This window comes from Hippopotamus amphibius, chromosome 14, assembly GCF_030028045.1.
Source record: "Hippopotamus amphibius kiboko isolate mHipAmp2 chromosome 14, mHipAmp2.hap2, whole genome shotgun sequence".
NCBI classification, from domain to species: Eukaryota; Metazoa; Chordata; class Mammalia; order Artiodactyla; family Hippopotamidae; genus Hippopotamus; species Hippopotamus amphibius.
The window spans coordinates 14926529-14944339 of NC_080199.1; the positions used below are offsets into that span (position 1 = coordinate 14926529).

At 39.4% G+C, this 17811-nt stretch overlaps 1 protein-coding gene across 1 annotated transcript in view; it reads left to right on the forward strand.

Annotated features, from left to right (window-relative positions):
- The window catches only part of LOC130835726 (ATP-binding cassette sub-family C member 4-like), a 192771-nt gene that overhangs the window by 150789 nt on the left and 24171 nt on the right, over positions 1–17811 (forward strand). The window contains exons 28-29 of the mRNA XM_057707518.1: positions 13760–13932; positions 14373–14478. Coding sequence (XP_057563501.1) covers positions 13760–13932; positions 14373–14478 — 279 coding nt within the window. The remainder of the gene's footprint in view (positions 1–13759; positions 13933–14372; positions 14479–17811) is intronic.

Below are 17811 nucleotides of genomic sequence, written 5' to 3' on the forward strand. Positions count from 1 at the left end.
AAACCAATGTGTTTATTTCACAAAATGAGATGTGTGGTTTCTGTGTATTCCTTTTAGAATTGACACTGTTACTTTAGTGATATCTCTTAGTGAGAAATCATCCCATCATTGTGTTTCTCTAGGAATTGTTTATGACTTTTGTGTGTTTTTCAGTGAAGGATTTGGTATCCTTATTTTTAGAATATCTACCAAATCTTTCATTGAAAAACATACACAGATCATGAAGAAATAATTCCTAGAGAAACAGAGTAAGAGATGAAACCAACCCCAGTCATTGGTTTATAAATGATGCCAAACTAATAATATGAACCAAAACTCAAAGACTTGGCCTGAGCCTGAGTAAGAGGGCACCACTGTTTAACTTCAATTAAAAGGAAAAGATGCTTTTCTGACTCTCCTCCTCCCTTAGCTGAGATGGACATTCAGAAGGGAGAGAGTCATATGGATACTGTCTGTCTCATTTGGTTATTTTTGAAGATATTCTGAAAATATGTTTTTCATATACTGAAAAATAGCCAGCCTGCTGTAAACTGAAGAAAGTTCATAGAAATTAATCTGAATGGGGCCCCTAAAAGGCAAGTGCAGTTCTACAAATATAAATTACTGAAGATGAAGTAACTGAAAAGATGAAGATAACTGAAGATGAAACACTTTATCATTCAAAGGTTAAAGATCACAGTAGATAAAACTCTGGAAATGAATCAGTGCTATATTGCTTCTGTTAAAAAAAAACAAAATAAAAACAAAACAGCTTAGATACTGGGATAAACAATTGAGTATGGTAAGTCTTGTGAAAAATGTGAAGAAATCCTCCAGTTATGTTCAACGTTGATATTATCTCTGCTAGGACACAAGTATGTCTCCTCATACAGGAAATCAAGATACAGAAATCTGGGTATCAACAGCCTGTGCATCAGAAATCCTGTGGTTCAGTCCTTGCTTTGGCAACAGGTCTCATTTCCATCTCCCTGGGTCTTGTATTTAGGTGAATGGGCTCTCCCTTTACTTCATTTAATGTTGGCTCTGCTCTAGGAAAAGCTCTTCCCCATCTGTTGATTGCATTTTATGGTCTCTTTCCAGCCCACACCAGCATTTCATTTTGAAAAGTAAGAAGGTTCCACAAAATGTGGAAACCATCTGACATCTATGCTGACCTCCCGTGAGGGGTGCTGGCACCTGGTTGGTAGATACATGACGCACAGTAGGTTAGTTTGAGAATGTTTGTGATAGAAATGGGGTGTTTTATAAGTTCAGTTTGTTATTTTCAGTTTTGTTGTAGTTTATTATTTTCCCAAGCTCAAAAACAATCTGAAGCATTTTATAGTGGGATGTATAGTTTGTTTTTTTTTAAATTGGGGTACAGTTGCTTTACAATGTTGTGTTAGTTTCTGGTGTACAATGAAGTGAATCAGCTATATGTATACATATATCCCCTCCCTCTTGGTATCGTCCCCCCTTCCCTGCCATCCAACCCATCTAGGTCACCACACAGCACCAAGCTGAGCTCCCTGCACTATGCAGCAGGTTCCCACTATCTATTTTACACATGGCAGTGCACATACGTCAAGCCCAGTCTCCCAGTTCATCCCACACCACCCCCTGCTGTGTCCATACGTGCATTCTCTATGTCTGTGTCTCTCTTCCTGCTCTGCAAATAGGTTCATCTGTACCATTTTTCTAGATTCTACATATATGCGTTAATATACGATATTTGCTTTACTCTTTCTGACTTACTTCACTCTGTAGGACAGTCTCTAGATCCAACCATGTGTCTTCAAATGGCACAATTTCATTATTTTTCATGGCTGAGTAATATTTCATTGTGTATATGTACCACATCTTCTTTATCCATTCCTCTGTTGATGGACTTTTAGGTTGCTTCCTTGTCTTGGCTGTTGTAAATAGTGCTGCAGTGAACATTGGAGTGCATATACCTTTTTGAATTATGGTTTTCTCTGGGTATATACCCAGGTGGAATTGCTGGGACATATGGTAGTTCTATTTTTAGTTTTTTAAGGAACCTCCATACTGTTCTCCATAGTGGCTGTACCAATTTATATTCCTTCCAACAGTGCGGGAGGGTTCCCTTTTCTCCACACCCTCTCCGCATTTATTGTTTGCAGATTCTTTGACGATGGCCATTCTGACTGGTGTGAGATGGTACCTCATTGTAGTTTTGATATGCATTTCTCTCAAAATTAGCAATGCTCAACATTTTTTCATGTACCTGTTGGTTTGGTGGTGCTGAATTCTCTTAACTTTTGCTTGTCTGGAAAGCTTTTGATTTCTCCCTCAAATCTGAATGAGATTCTTGCTGGGTAGAGTATTCTTGGCTGTAGGTTTCTCTCTTTCAGGACTTTCAGTATATCCTGCCATTCCCTTCTGGCCTGCAGAGTTTCTGTAGAGAGGTCAGCTGTTATCCTTATGGGTTTTCCCTTCTATGTTATTTGTTGCCTTTCTCTTGCTGCTTTTAATACTTTTTCTTTGTGTTTAATTGTAGTTAGTTTGATTAATATGTGTCTTGGTGTATTTCTCCTTGGGTTTATTCTGTATGGGACTCTCTGTGCTTCTTGGACTTGGTGAATTATTTCCTTTCCCATGTTGGGGAAGTTTTCCACTATAACCTCTTCAAATATTTTCTCAGACCCTTTCTTGTTTTCTTCTTCTTCTGGGATGCCTATAATTCGAATGTTGGTACATTTAAGGTTATCACTGAGGTCTCTGAGGCTGTCTTCTAGTCTTTTTATTTTTTTTTTCTTTTTCCTGCTCTGTGGCGTTTATTTCTCCCATTCTATCTTCCAACTCACTTATTCGTTCTTCTGCCTCAGTCATTCTGCTGGTTAGAGCATCTAGAGTATTTTTAATTTCAGTTATTTTGTTATCCATTGCTGTTTGTTTTTCTGAGTTCTTATGAACTGTTTCTTGTACTTTCTCTATTTTGTTATCGAGATTTTGTATCATTTTTACTATCATTACTCTAAATTCTTTTTCACACATTTTTCCTATTTCCTCCTCATTTATTTGGTCTTGTGGGTTTTTTTCCTGCTCCTTTGCCTGCATGGTGTGTCTTTGTTTCCTCATGGTTGTCCAAGCTTTTGGGGTTGCTTGTCCTGGTGATAGAGGTGTTTATAGAAGACTATCCAAGCCTCAGACTAATGTCCAAGTATTGGATTAAACGAATATTCAGTCTAGGAAACACATACATGTATAAGACACACAATTATTGAATCCGTTAGGACATAAGGCTCTGGAAAGACCTGACAGAACCCCAGTGTGCTATCAGATATTCAAAGAGAAACCCAGCAGAAATTGACAACTGAAACAGAACAAATCAGAGACAAAAGCAAAAGCAAACAAACAACAAATAACACCCTACACATACAAACATCAATCCAGGGAGATTTTGTAAGCTAGGATCAAATATAGAAATGAGCTGGAGTACCATCAGAGAGAATGGAGATTCTCAGAATGTAATTAGACAACTGTATTAAGAACTAAGATAAAGACAAAAGCCTAATATTAATACCAAGGCAGTGCATCATCTGGAGAATAGAGCAAGGAGTCTGAGTAGACTGATAGTGTTGCTTATAAGTATGTTAAGATAAAATACACTTAAAATGGCTGGAAGAAAGGGGAACAGAAGAGCGTAATGTGGTTGGAAATATGCAAAGAAAAAGAAAGGAATTGAAGTGTATAAAAGAAAGGGATGAAAGGAAAGTATGAAAGATATTTTGTCCGTACTACCAAAAACTTAGCTAGATATAGAAGTATATAAAATGGCAAAAAAAAAAAAAAAAAGAATAAAAAATATCCTTAAAAAATTATGTTGTAAAACTTGTAGATCCCTTAGGGCTAAGATTGTATTTAATAAATCAAAAAAAAAAAAAAAAAAAAAAAAAAAAAGAGAGAGAGAAAGAAAAAAAAAAAATCCAGAACTGATCCCAGAATGGAGCAGTTCAATAGGTATTGATACTACTATTTCTGTTTCCTTAGCGTCTCAGCTGTAAGTGTCCTTCTCCTTGCCTTGGGTTTTTTTTTTTTTTGCGTTATTCTGTGACCAGCAGAGGTTCCTTTATTGTTCGTCTGTAAGCCTCGGTGTGTGGGGAGGGAGAGGGTACAATAGTGGCTCCTTCTCCTGGGAGTGAGTGAGCAGTGGCGCACTGTTGTTTCAGTCAGGCTTGGAGGTGCCTGTTGCAGAGGGCGCTGGTGGCTCAGGCGTACACAGAAAGTCTTAGAGTTGGGCCTCTCTCGGGGTTTTTTCTTTTTGATGCTGGTTTTTTTTTTCTCTCGGCAGCCTCCCTGCTGCTGGCGTTGCAAGGAGTTTTAATCTAGCCCCGCCCGAGCGCCTGAGGGTGCTTGTTATCCCTGAGTGCCTTAGGTGGCCCGCAGGGCGTCTCTCCACTGCCTGTTGCAGAGGCACCGAAAGAGAGGGAGAGGCTATGCGCGCGGCTCCTCCCCCCCCCCCCCCCCCCCCCCCCGCCCGTGAGCCTGCAGCCTCCAGCCGCCATCATGGCCGGGCAGCTCTCAGGGACGGGCACTCCTCTCCGCGGACCTCCTCCCTCCTGTCCTCTCGGTCCGTCACCCTACCGGCAACAATGTTTCTCCCCCTGAACCAGCTCTCCGGTTCCCATGCTCCTGCTCCCGGACCCTCCGTTCAGCCGCGGATCGATGTCTCGGTCCGGGAACGCTGAGCTGCGCTGCGGACCCTCCGTATGTTTCTCACTCCCTCCCGTCTGCCACAGCTCCGCCGCTTCACCCTCTTTGATCCCTCATAGATGCCTCCCTACCGGCTATGTCGGGCTCCCCGCAGTCCTTTCTGGTGTCCGAGGCCGTCTGCTGGTGTTCAGCTGGTTCTCTGTGGGAATGACTACGTCCTTCCGTGCATTCCCAATGCATCTGTGGAGAGGGATGCACTCCACGTCTCTCTACTTCGCCGCCATCTTTTTCCCTCCAGGTTCTTTGTCTTTTAATATTGAGCTATGTGAGCTGTTTGTCTATTTTGGAGACAAATCCCTTGTTGGTTGCTTCATTTGCAAATATATTCTCCCATTCTGAGGGTTGTCTTTTCTTCTTGTTTGTGGTTTCCTTTGCTGTGCAAAAGTTTTTAAGTTTCATTAGGTCCCATTAGTTCATTTTTGTTTTTATTTTCATTACTCTAGGAGGTGCATCAAGAAAGATCTTGCTGCGATTTATGTCAGAGTGTTCTGCCTTTGTTTTCCTCTAAGAGCTTTATAGAGTCTGGCCTTACATTTATGTCTTTAATCCACTTTGAGTTTATTTTTGTGTATGGTGTTAGGGAGTGTTCTAATTTCATTCTTTTACATGTCCAGTTTCCCAGCACCACTTATTGAAGAGACTGTTTTTTCTCCATTGTATATTCTTCTTTTATATTTATTTACTTATTTGTTTGGGGCTGGGTCTTAGTTGCACCAAGCAGGCTCCTTAGTTGCAACTCACTGGCACCTTAGTTGTGACTCCAGGGCTCCTAGTTGTGGCTGGCATGCAAACTCTTACTTGCAGCATGCATTCCCTGACCAGGGATCAAACCAAGGCCCACTACTTTAGGAGTGCAGAGTCTTACCCACTGTGCCACCAAGGAAGTCCCTCCATTGTATAATCTTGCCCCCTTTGTCATAAATTAGGTGACCATAGATCTGTGGGTTTATCTCTGAGCTTTCTTTCCTGTTCCATTGATCTATATTTCTGTTTTTGTGTCAGTACCTACTGTCTCGATGATTGTAGTTTTGTAGTATAGTTCAAAGTCAGAGAGCCTGATTCCTCCAGCTCTGTTTTTCTTTCTCAATATTGCTCTGGCTATTCAGAGCCCTTTGTGTTTCCATACAAATTATACAATTCTTTGTTCTAATTCTGTGGAAAATTCCATTGTTAATTTAACAGGGATTGCTTTGAATCTGTAGATTGCTTTGGGTAGTATAGTCATTTTCACAATATTGATTCTTCCAATCCAAGAACATGGAGTATCTCTCCATCTGTTTTTGTCATCTTGATTTCTTTCTTCAGTGTCTTATACTTCTCTGAGTACAGGTCTTTTGCCTCTTTGGATAGGTTTATACCTAGGTATTTTAATCTTTCTTTCCGGCCTTTCATTGTTAGTATATAGGAATGCAAGAGATTTCTGTGTGTTAATTTTATATCCTGCAACTTTACCAAATTTACTGATTAGCTCTAGTAGTTCTCTAGTGGTATCTTTAGGATTTTCTATGTAGAATATCATGTTATCTGCAAATGGTGACAATTTTACTTCTTCTTTTCCAATGTGTATTCCTTTTATTTCTTTTTCTTCTCTGATGTTGTAGCTAGGACTTCCAAAACTATGTTGAATAATAGTGGTGACAGTGGGCATCCTTGTCTTGTTCCTGATCTTAAAGGAAATGCTTTCAGTTTTTCACCATTGAGAGTAAAGTTTGCTGTGGGTTTGTTGTATATGGCCTTTATTATGCTGAGATAGGTTCCCTCTGTGCCCACTTTCTGGAGAGTTTTTATCATGAATGGGTGTGGAATTTTGTCAAAAGCTTTTTCTGCATGTATTGAGATGATCATATTGTTTTTATTCTTTAGTTTGTTAATATGGTGTATCAGGTTGATTGATTTGCATATATTGAAGAATCCTTGCATCCCTGGGATAAATCCCACTTGTTCATGGTGTATGATCATTTTAACATGTTGTTGGATTCTATATGCTAGTATTTTGTTGAGGATTTTTCTATGTTTATCTGTGATATTGGTCTGTAATTTTCTTTTTTGTGATATCTTTTTCTGGTTTTGGTATCAGGGTGATGGTGGCCTCATAAAATGAGCTTGGGAGTTTGAGAAGGATGGGTGTTAGCTCTTCTTTAAATGATTGTGAGAATTCACCTGTGAAGCTCTCTAATCCTGAGCATTTGTTTGTTGAAAGGTTTTTAAATGCTGTTTCAGTGTAATTACTTGTGATTGGTCTGTTCATATGTTCTGTTTCTTCCTGGTTCATTCTTGGAAGTTTGTACCTTTCTAAGAATTTGTCCATTTCTTTCAGGTTGTCCATTTTATTGGTATATAGTTGTTTGTAGTAGTCACTCATGACCCTTTGTATTTGTGTGTTTTCCACTGTAACTTCTCCTTTTTCATTTCTAATTTCATTGATTTGAGTCCTCTCCCTTTTCTTGATGAGTCTGGCTGAAGGTTTATCAATGCTGTTTAACTTCTCAAAGAACCAACTTTTAGTTTCATTGATTTTTGCTGTTGTTTTCTTCTTTTCTATTTTATTTATTTATGTTAGGATTTTTATGAACTCTTCTACTAATATTGTGTTTTGTTTGTTCATCTTTAGTTGCTTTAGTGTAAGGTTAGGTTGTTTATTTGAGATTTTTCTTGTTTCTTGATCTAGGATTGACTGGCCATATATTTCCCTCTTAAGACTGCTTTTGTTGCATCCCATAGATTTGGAGTCATTGTGTTTTCATTGTCATTTTTTTCTACATATGTTTTGATTTCCTCTTTGATTTCTTCAGTGATCTCTTGGTTATTTAGTAGCATATTTTTTAGCTTCCATGTGCTTTTGTTTTTTAGGGGTTTTTTTCCTGTACTTGATTTCTAATCTCGTAGTGTTGTGGTCAAAATGATGCTTGATATGATTTCAATTTTCTTAAATTTACTGAGGCCTGATTTGTGACCCAAGATATGATCTATCCTGGAGAATGTTCCATGTGCACTTGAGAAGAAAGTGTCTTCTGTTGTTTTCAGATGGAATGTTCTATAAATGTCAATTAAGTTTATCTAGTCTATCATGTCATTTAAAGCTTGTGTGTCCTTATTTATTTTCTGTTTGGATGGTCTGTCCTTTGGTGTAACTGAGGTGTTAAAGTCCCCCACTATTATTGTGTTACTATCAGTTTCCTCTTTTATGGCTGTGAACATTTCCCTCATGTTTTGAAGTGTTCACATGTTGGTACATATATATTTAGAATTACTATGTTTTCTTCTTAAATTGATCCCTTTATCATTACATAGTGTCCTTCCTTGTCTCTTGTAGCAGTCTTTACTTTAAAGCCTAGTGTATCTGATAGGACTATTGCTACTCCAGCTTTCTTTTGATTTCCATTTGCATAGAATATATTTTTGCATCCCTTCACTTTCAGTCTGTATGTGTCTCTAGGTCTGAAGTGGATCTCTTGTAGACAGCATGTATATAGGTCTTGCTTTTGTATGCATTCAGCCAGTCTATGTCTTTTGGTTGTAACATTTCACCAATTTATGTTTAAGGTAATTATTGATATGTATGTTCCTGTTATCATTTTCTTCATTGTTTTGGGTTTATTTTTGTATGTCTTCTTCTTCTTCTTCTCTTGTGTTTCCTGCCTAGAGAAGTTTCTGTAGCTTTTATTGTACAGCTGGTTTAGTGATTCTGAATTCTCTTAGCTTTTCCTTGTCTGTAAAGCTTTTTATTTCTCCATCAAATCTGAATGAAATGCTTGCTGAGTAGAGTAATCTTGGTTGTAGGTTTTTGCCTTTCATTACTTTACATATATCATGCTACTCCCTTCTGGCCTGCAGAGTTTCTGCTGAAAAAGTAGCTGATAACCTTATGGGTATTCCCTTGTATGTTATTTTTTGCTTTTCCCTTGCTGCTTTTAATATTTTTTCTTTGAATTTAAGTTTTGTTAGTTTGATTAATATGTGTCTTGGTGTATTTCTCCTTGGGTTTATCCTGTATGGGACTCTCTGTGCTTCTTGGACTTGGGTGGCTATTTCCTTTCCCATGTTAGGGAAGTTTTTGACTAGATTCTCTTCAGATATTTTCTCAGACCCTTTCTCTTCTTCATCTGGGACCCCTATAATTTGAATGTTGGTGCATTTAATGTTGTTCCAGAGGTCTCTGAGACTGTCCTCATTTCTTTTCATTCATTTTTCTTACTCCTTGGCAGTTATTTCCACCATTGTATCTTCCAGCTCACTTATTCATTATTCTGCCTCAGTTATTCAGCTATCCATTCCTTCTAGTGTATTTTTCATTTCAGTTATTGTGTTGTTCATCACTGCTTATTCTTTAGTTCGTCTAGGTCCTTGTTAAAGATTTCTTGTACTTTCTCAATCTGTGCCTCCATTCTATTTCTGATATTTTGGATCATCTTTACTGTCATTAATCTGAATTATTTTTCAGACAGGTTGCCTATTTCCTCTTTATTTATTTGGTCTTGTAGGTTTTTACCTTGCTCCTTCATTTGTAACATATTTTTTTGTCATCTCATTTTTACTGATGAGTGTGGTTGTGTTCCTGTTTTGCTGGTTGTTTGGCCTGAGGCGTCAAGCACTGAAGTTTGCAGGCATTTGGGTGGAGCTGTGTCTAGGTGCTGAGATGAGGACCTCCGGGAGACTTCACACTCATTAATATTCCCTGGGACCTGAAATTCTCTGTTAGTCCAGAGGTTTGGACTCTGCGCTCCCACCACAGGAGCTCAGGCCCAACCCCTGGCCTGGGATCCAAGATCCTGTAAGCTGGGTGGTACAGCAAAGGAAAAAGAAACAAACAAACCAAAAAAGCAACAAACAAAAAAGAGCAGAACAATAACAATGAGTAAAAAATAAGATATAATTTAAAAAATAAAAAATATATTAGATAAAATAGCAATAAAAGTAAAAAAACAACAAAACAGAAGCACAACAGCAATAATAATTATAATTATAATCATAATCATAATAAAATGAAAAGTTCCCTGGTGCCTCCTCTATCAGTGTCCTTGCCCCCATGGTGAGCTACAGCCTCCCCCCACCTCACCAACAGGTCTACAAGACCTGCAGGTATGTCTCTGAACCCACTGTGTCAGCCCCAACTTTGCATGTGCTTCTCTCACCATCATCTGTTCCTGGAGCTGGCCCAAAGCACACATAGGGCAGCTGGGGGACAGCCCTTCACAGGCATGCCTGCAGGGGCTGGCCCAGCTGGAAGAGGGGGTGGTACTTGGCCCACCTGCACCCATGTGGCCAGAGGAGGCCCTGTCAGAGTTGGTGCTCAGGCTGCCAAGACCTTCGCAGCCAGAGGCGGCTTAGGCAGAGGCAGGGCTTGGTCCCAGGATCTGCATGCTGGAAAAGCCCTTACTGTGCGGGGGTGAGGGGGGTGGCTCAGGCCTGGGGACCCACATGGCTGGAGGGGGCTCTCAGGGGTGGGGTTCAGGCCCAGGACCTCAGTAGGCTTGCCAGGCCAAGTGGATGGGGTGACACTGGCCACATTTCCCTCGAATTCCCCAATCCCCTGAAGGTGAGTGGACTCCTCCAAGCATGGGAGCCTCTCCCCTCCCCCAACCTCCTCATAGGGGCAGCAGTCCCTTCCTGTCTCCACTTTCTTCCCTCCCTCCTTCACACCCATGTCCTACCTGGTCACACAAGGATTCCTCTCATCCCCTTAGGTGTGAGTGATCTAGCTGTGAGGAGAAGTGAACTCCACGTCCTCCTACTCGGCCATCTTTTCTCTGTCCCCCTGGGATGTATAGTTTTGAATAGTGTTATTTGCTCCATTTTCCTTAAGTTATAGTTTTAAAGTGTTTTCTACAGTTTAAAGTATGATGTGATGATATTTTGGGGCCAGTTAATTGTTATAAAGAATATATTTCTTTTACAGTGATAGTTAATAAGAAAATAGTATTATATATAAATTATTAATCTATATGGTGTTATTTTCTAAAATATAAGAACAGATACGTCACAGATGAGAGTTACTTGTGGCTTTATTCATACAGCCAGAAAACATCTTTTGAGAGCTGTTTAGACAGACATTGTTACAGATTCTGCTATTACAGTCATCAAAAGAGACAAGGTCTCTACCCTTTTGGAGCTTATATTGTTATGGAGAAGATGAAAAACAAGCCAGTGTTTATGTAACAAAGTCCCAGTACTGATACATGTAAAGGAGAAAGATAAAGCAGAACATGGAGAGAGGCCAGCTGACAGCATTATTAATAATGGGCAATTGATCTCTTTGTATCAAGTACTGTTGTAAATTCTACCCACACTGGCTCAGGTTATACTCTAACAGTGTTAGAAAGTAGACACCTTTATTATTACAGTATTATAGTCTTATTTAGAGGTTAGGAAGCTAAAATAGATTAAGTTCAGGAGGTTGCCCAACTGGCAGGCCAGACAAGGCCCCAAGTTTTCTTTTTTTTATTTTCAAATCATAGGAATATGGAAGGAATAGTATAATGAAGACACCTAGTTTCACCAGTTGTTAATACTTTTCCATATTTGCTTTTTCTTCTACAATCTATATGTTGCTGAACTGTTTGAAAGTAAGTTGCAGAAATTTTCAATAAGACTTGCAAGTCATCCTAAATATGTAAACATGTACCTTTTAAGAACAAGAAAATTCTCCTATGTAACATTATACTGTTATCTGACTGAAGAAATTTATAGTAATATTACACTATTATCTAATATGAATATGTTTTCAGAGTCTGCAGTTGTAACTCCTAGGTATTATTGTCTACTGCCTCTGTTGTCTTTCTTCCATTCTATTACTTAATTATAACTTAATTATATGATTACACTACAGAGGGCCTTCATATTCATATCATTCTCATAACCATCCTGATTCATAAATGAAGAGAAGCATCCCAGAAAATAATGTTTTCTGGAAAACATTTTCACCTCACCACCCTTATTCCTCATCAGGTATATATGGACAACCTGAAGGAAAGTCAAAAACCAGATTAGTGATGAGATGTCATCTGAGTCAGGGGCAAGTGTGACATTATTTCTTCAAAGTTAGGGCCTCAGGTTTAAGAAAGACCAGTTTACACATACAAGGATTACCAAAGTCAACTCAGAAGGAAAAGCAAGAAAAGCCTTGCCACAGTCACACTTTTGATCAGTCCCATCATATCATGAATATGTTGCATGGAAAGAATACTCAGTAAGTCCTCTTCCTTGTGATGGAGGGGGTGGTGACTACACTGACATCTTCCATATTGTAATTTTTATAATTTTCAGTACAACCGCTTGCATCACAATCCAAATCTTACACTTCAGATTTTGTGTACCTTTAATGCTATCGCCAAATACCAATACCATATTTAATCCTAACTCAGAATTCCTGTCTCTCTCGGTTGGAGTCCATCAGGAGCACAATTCAGGATCACATTCATAGAAATGCTACAGCATTCAGGATCCCTGAAAACGTTGCCCACTCACCCATGACATTTTGTTATTTGACTTTGTAATTCTGTGTCCCCTGCTTATTGGCCATCACTCATCAATCTGTTAGTTTCTTAATCTGAAGCATATTTACTTTTTGTTCTTTAACTTCAAGTATAGCCTGAGAGTTTTGTTCTTGCTTTATAATATTTTTCCAAAACGAATGTTCACTGAATTGACCCCTGCTACCCCAATGTAATTTCAGATTACCTTGGCAGGTAAAAATTTGTCTGTTTGTTTGTTTTTTAATCTTGTGATTATAGTTCTATGAAGATAGATTAATATAACCATAAACACCACCTATACCCATAGTCTGGGGGAAATAAGATGTTATGTTGCGTCCTGTTTTTCCTGAGTTTTTATTCACTGCAAAACATTTATGACATTGAAGAAAATGCACTTGACTGGTCTGGTAGTTATAGGATTAAATTTAGGAAAGAAAAGCCAAAATAGGGTCCAGGTTTACTAATGTGTGAGGTGCAGTTTGCCCTGTTTGAATTTGTTGTTCTTTTTTGATTTTTTTTAAATCTTTAAATCTTCCAAAATGGTAAAATGCTGATAAGGTTATATCTTTAGAGAACCATACTTCCTGCAATGACTAAATTTTTTTTTCTCTTTAGTATACCATTCATATGCAGAATGTACCATGGGAAACTTGACTCAACCATGAAGATCCTTTTAACTTTTCTGTTTAGACCACATTGAGAGAAATAGCTTCATTTTTTGTGAGAAGTCCTTAACAATCCCAAGATGGGATTCCTGGTAGATGTCAGGTGGCAAGGATGGGGGACACTTAGATCTTTCTGTCCTGAGTTGACTCCACCATTGTTACCAAATCAGGTCTGGCTGCTTGCCAATCAAAAATCAATATTTGAGAGAGAGACAAATGTTGGTAGAAAGGAAAGTTGCTTTTAATCAGAATGCTGGCAATCTGGGGAGATGGTGGACTCAGTGTCCCCCAAAACCACCTCTGCATTTTCTGCTCAGCCATGAAAGTTTTTAAAAAGAAAACGAGAAGTAATCCCAGTTAATCACTGAGATGGAAGTCAGAGTCGTCACCATTCCCCGCTGTGTGCAGACTTGTGTGCAGGCCTGTCGACTTCTTGTGATGTTTCTCTGGATGTTATCTTGCTCACACAGTTTATGCTCGAGATTACCGAAGGAGAAACTAGGCAAGAGATCTGGTCATCTGTTAATTACTTATACTTCATTTCTACTTGTTTGATCTACGGAAGGGACCAATAAGTTAGGCAATGTATTTTGTGATCAAAAGATTTGAAAGATGTGCTAGGGCCTGAGATGAGTAGAGCACGGGGGTGCCTGGTTTAAGGTTACTGACAAGACACAAGGGGCCTCCTGCAGAGAGCTCTTTCCTGAAAAGAACTTCGTCCTGACAAAACCTGAATAGACCATCTTTCTCAGTGAATGCTAATTGGGAGGAGCTCTCCCCATCACCTGTCTGTACTTGTAAGATGCATAAGAAGTCCTGAGGACTTCAAAGCTCTAATGTCTAAGAGATGTCTACTTGAGTAGTAGTCTGGTTAGGAAAATGTCATTCTTCTTTCTGCATCCACAGGTACAACTTAAAGAAGCCGTCAAATTTCTTCCTGATAAAATGGATACTGATTTAGCAGAATCAGGATTAAACTTGAGTGTGGGAGAGAGACAACTGGTGTGCCTTGCCAGGGCTATTCTCAGGAAAAATCAGATACTGATTCTTGACAAAGCCACATCAAATGTGGATCCAAGGTATGGAGCTTAAGTCTGTGAAACCAGGGATGTGAATTTTAAATGTGATAAATAGAAAGCATTTAATGATGCTGAGAAATGTTTCTAAATGCTCTCTTTGCCCACAGATATCTCTTGATAACATTAATTCCAGAAAAGAAAGGAAGAAACCAAAACATGTTCTATGGTGTTAATATTATTAAGAGGCATCCTAAGAGAGCTGGATCAGGAACTATCCAGTTTCTAATAGTTTCAAGCAATTTCCAGGGAAGAATATTTCCCATTGTTTTGTGAAAAACAGTAAATTTCTAAGTAGACTTTTTATACTTAGTTTTTCAAGAACAAGATTATGTCAAAGTATTGATTTTTAAAATCATTGTAAAAATATCCTGTGACATTTTTAAGTGTTAAGTCTGCTTTTCCTGTCTTCACTGAATTAAATTCACCTTCTTTGATTCCAGAACTGATGAGTTAATACATAAAAAAATCCGTGAGAAATTTGCCCAGTGCACTGTGCTGACCATCACACACAGGTTGAGCACCGTTATTGACAGTGACTGGATAATGGTAAGACCCTCACACATCAAATTTCAGTCGTTTCCATTTATGTTCAATTTTTCAATGTATCCTTTGTTGTAAAACTTGATAGGAACCTCCAACATGTTAATTTTCTCTTAATTTTTCCTCTCATTCCTGACAGTAGGTCAGGTACTTAATTACACTTTCAGAATGTGATACTAAATAATATATCCAGTAATTTCATATATTTATATTAAAAGTTTATTTGAATTGTCATTATTCTTTAAGATGGCTTACCATGAAAATATTGCAAATTTAAGATACGTGTCCATATTTCAGAGTGGTGGATCAACATAGTCATTTTCACTGTCTCACAGTTGTTTCAGCATTTTTGGATTCCCTTAATCAAAAAATTAGCCTTTCATTTAGACTGCCATGAAGTTGTTGGCTGAGGTTGCAGAATTTCACAGGTGTTGCTGTCAGAGGGGATTCCATGAAAAAAAAAAAAGGACCTTGTGAAAGAAAACAAAGTATTTCAACAGAAGTGGTTTAATATAGGAAATCTGTTACATAAGAATTGGAGGGCTAGAAAAATAGAAGGAAACACTGTGGTAATAATTTTAGGGAGCAGCTACCATGTCCTAGGACAGATTACCAGTGCTAAGACTTTAGAAGAGAGTCTCAAAAGAGTTTTGGTGCTCAGTCCTCCAAGGAGAGGTCACTGCCCAGTTGTGGCCATATTTGTAAGGGAGCAAGAGAAGGCTAGTTCTCCACATGCTAATAGAAGCTGGAAGCTGAAGTCAGATCCCACTCCTGGGGTGATGCTGCAGGAGTAGCAGAAACCACATAGACCATTTGCTCTGATTCCCACCTTGAATCTCCCTGTAGTGCCCCCTACTGGCAGAACCTAACAAAGGGGATCTGGCCAAAGAGCCTCGGAATGTGATTTGCAGAGACCCAGCCTCTGCATCACAGATGAGAGTGTGGAAAGAAAGGTAGATCGGGGCTGAGAGATTGTCGATAAACAACTAGCAAATCTCTTACACAGTAGATCTGGACTCTGCACACGCATCAGGCTCCAAGTTTTGGTCTCTATACATCCATTTAGTATCTTCTTTCCAGGTTTCATTGCCTCTTTCTTCCTTAGTAATTTAATATTTCCTTCCTTAGCTTTATTTCCTTCCTCCCTCCCTCCCTTCCTTTTCTATTTCATTCTCTCTCTCATTGTCCTTTCCCTGTGTTGCTTGCTGAATTTCAATAAATCTTAAGGTGTGGATTTACAAAATGTTGAGGAAGTCATCCCTCAAAGGAAAAATATTTGCCTACAAATAAGCCCAAAGGAATATGAGTTACTTTCAGACTAACCTTAAGCCTGTGGCAATGAGCTGATTTCACTTATCTTATGGATGCTAACTAATGTCACAAGACACCACAGTATCCAGTGATGCTGATTAGTTATGAAGTAAATAGATAAAGAAGATCTGCAAATGCATAAGAGGCAAAAGATTGAGTTAAACAGGGATTTTCATGGTCCGTACTAAATAGGTAATAATCCATAATAAACAGTAATACCTAAACTTCCTTATATCCAGTGATAATGCAGCTGTTTCTTTTGATTTAGGCAATTTATGGAATATCAGCTCCCATCCTACTTCACATGCATTGTCAGATGGGATCATCAGAGGGGCATTGAGTAGATACCAGTCTGTCAACATTGAAACAGTGCCGTAGCCTCACTCCCCCGAGCTGAACATGTACAGGAGTGAACTCTGGGGAGGCAGACGACAGGAGTGGGGCATCCACAGCCAAAGGGATGCTCTAGGCTCCTAGCAGTGTAGCCAGTCACCGGACTAGAATATCACAGTAGGAAGCAGGCTCCACCTGCAGACTTTCGTGAGGGACCGGGAAGCATTCCAAGATTATAGGACAGTGTCTCTTAAATTCCAGAAATGTTGTTCAGCATCAAGCATCCTTAGTTCTGTTTTGTGTTCTTGAGTGCTTTTCGGAAAAGTAACCTTTTGTATTTCTACTTTTTACCTGTTGTTTTGTTGTTCTAACGTCTCAGCATTGTATTTTGCTGCTGGTCCCCAGAAGCATCCTTCTTCCACAAGGAGTGAATGATGGTGTGAAGTTTACCTGTTTCAAGTCCTTTGTCAGGCTTTAGAGGCAGCAGCACAAAGAGGGCTCGATCTACGCTCAGTCAGGGGTCCGTTCCAATAACACTTTGCTCCTAAATGTACCCTAGAGATTTATGCTTGGTTTTTGGTATTACTCCATTGATGGTGGCAGCTTCCTTTTATTTTGTAATTCTTCGAAATCTTGTCACCTTGGAATGCATGATTGGTTAGGGAAACAGTGAGGAAGGGCAGAATTTGGCAGATGTGTCAGCTACTCCTAAGTCTTATCCCTCAGCATTTGAACCACAGATGTAAAAGTCCATATCTGTCCCCTTAATAAATCAGCTTTGTTGACATACGTCCATGTGTTTGATGCTTTACTTACCAGTATCTCCTGGTAAATTTCTATAACCTCAAATTTTTCTCTCTTGGTCAGTGTCTTTGAATAAATCCTTAATGTGGTTTTACAAAGCAATTTACAGCCCAGCCCCTCCCCACCGTTCTAGTTTTATCCCATTCTGCTCTCCCTCTTTCCTTTATAGCTAAAAAAACAGTGGTCTTTCAGTTCTCCAAATGCAGTGCTCACTCTCTCACAATTATGCCCTCTCTCAACTGTTGGTGGCTTAGACTAAGGTGCCAGCAGTGGAAATGGTGAGATGGCTGGATTTGGGGCAGTTAAAGTGGAGCCAAGCAGACTGTGAGATGGATTGAATGTGGGGTCTGAGGGCAGAGTGAGGAGTTGACGCTGGTTTCTGGGTGTGGGGCCTGAGCATCTGGGTGAATGGGGTAGACGGAGGGAGAAGGGAAATGCAAGGGTTCTCTTGGGAGCCTGTCACCTTTGCAATGACCAACCTTGGTGCACTTTGCCCTTCACTGTGGAGCTGCCCTTCCTACTCCTGTGTTGGGAGACCTTCAGTTTAGGGCTCCCTGGCCAAGAGTTCATCAGTGATGTCACAGGGAGGTCCCACCAGGAGATGTAAACTTGGCCACTTGTTTACATCTTGGTTTGAGGTGGTTGCGGTTGCTGACTCCTTTGGTAGGAACAGCAGGATTAGACCTTGGGGGACCCAAGAGATATACATCTCCTAGCTTCAGAGCTGGGGAATTTGTCCTCTATGTTCGACCCACCCCAGGTGTAAACCCTGTGTTTTATTCTAGAGATTCTGATTACCAGTTGATTTTGAATTCAGTTAAAACACCATAAATAATGTTCTTTCTCAAATCTTTCATTTTTGAGGCAATTTTTTTCTTACTTCCTTTAGAA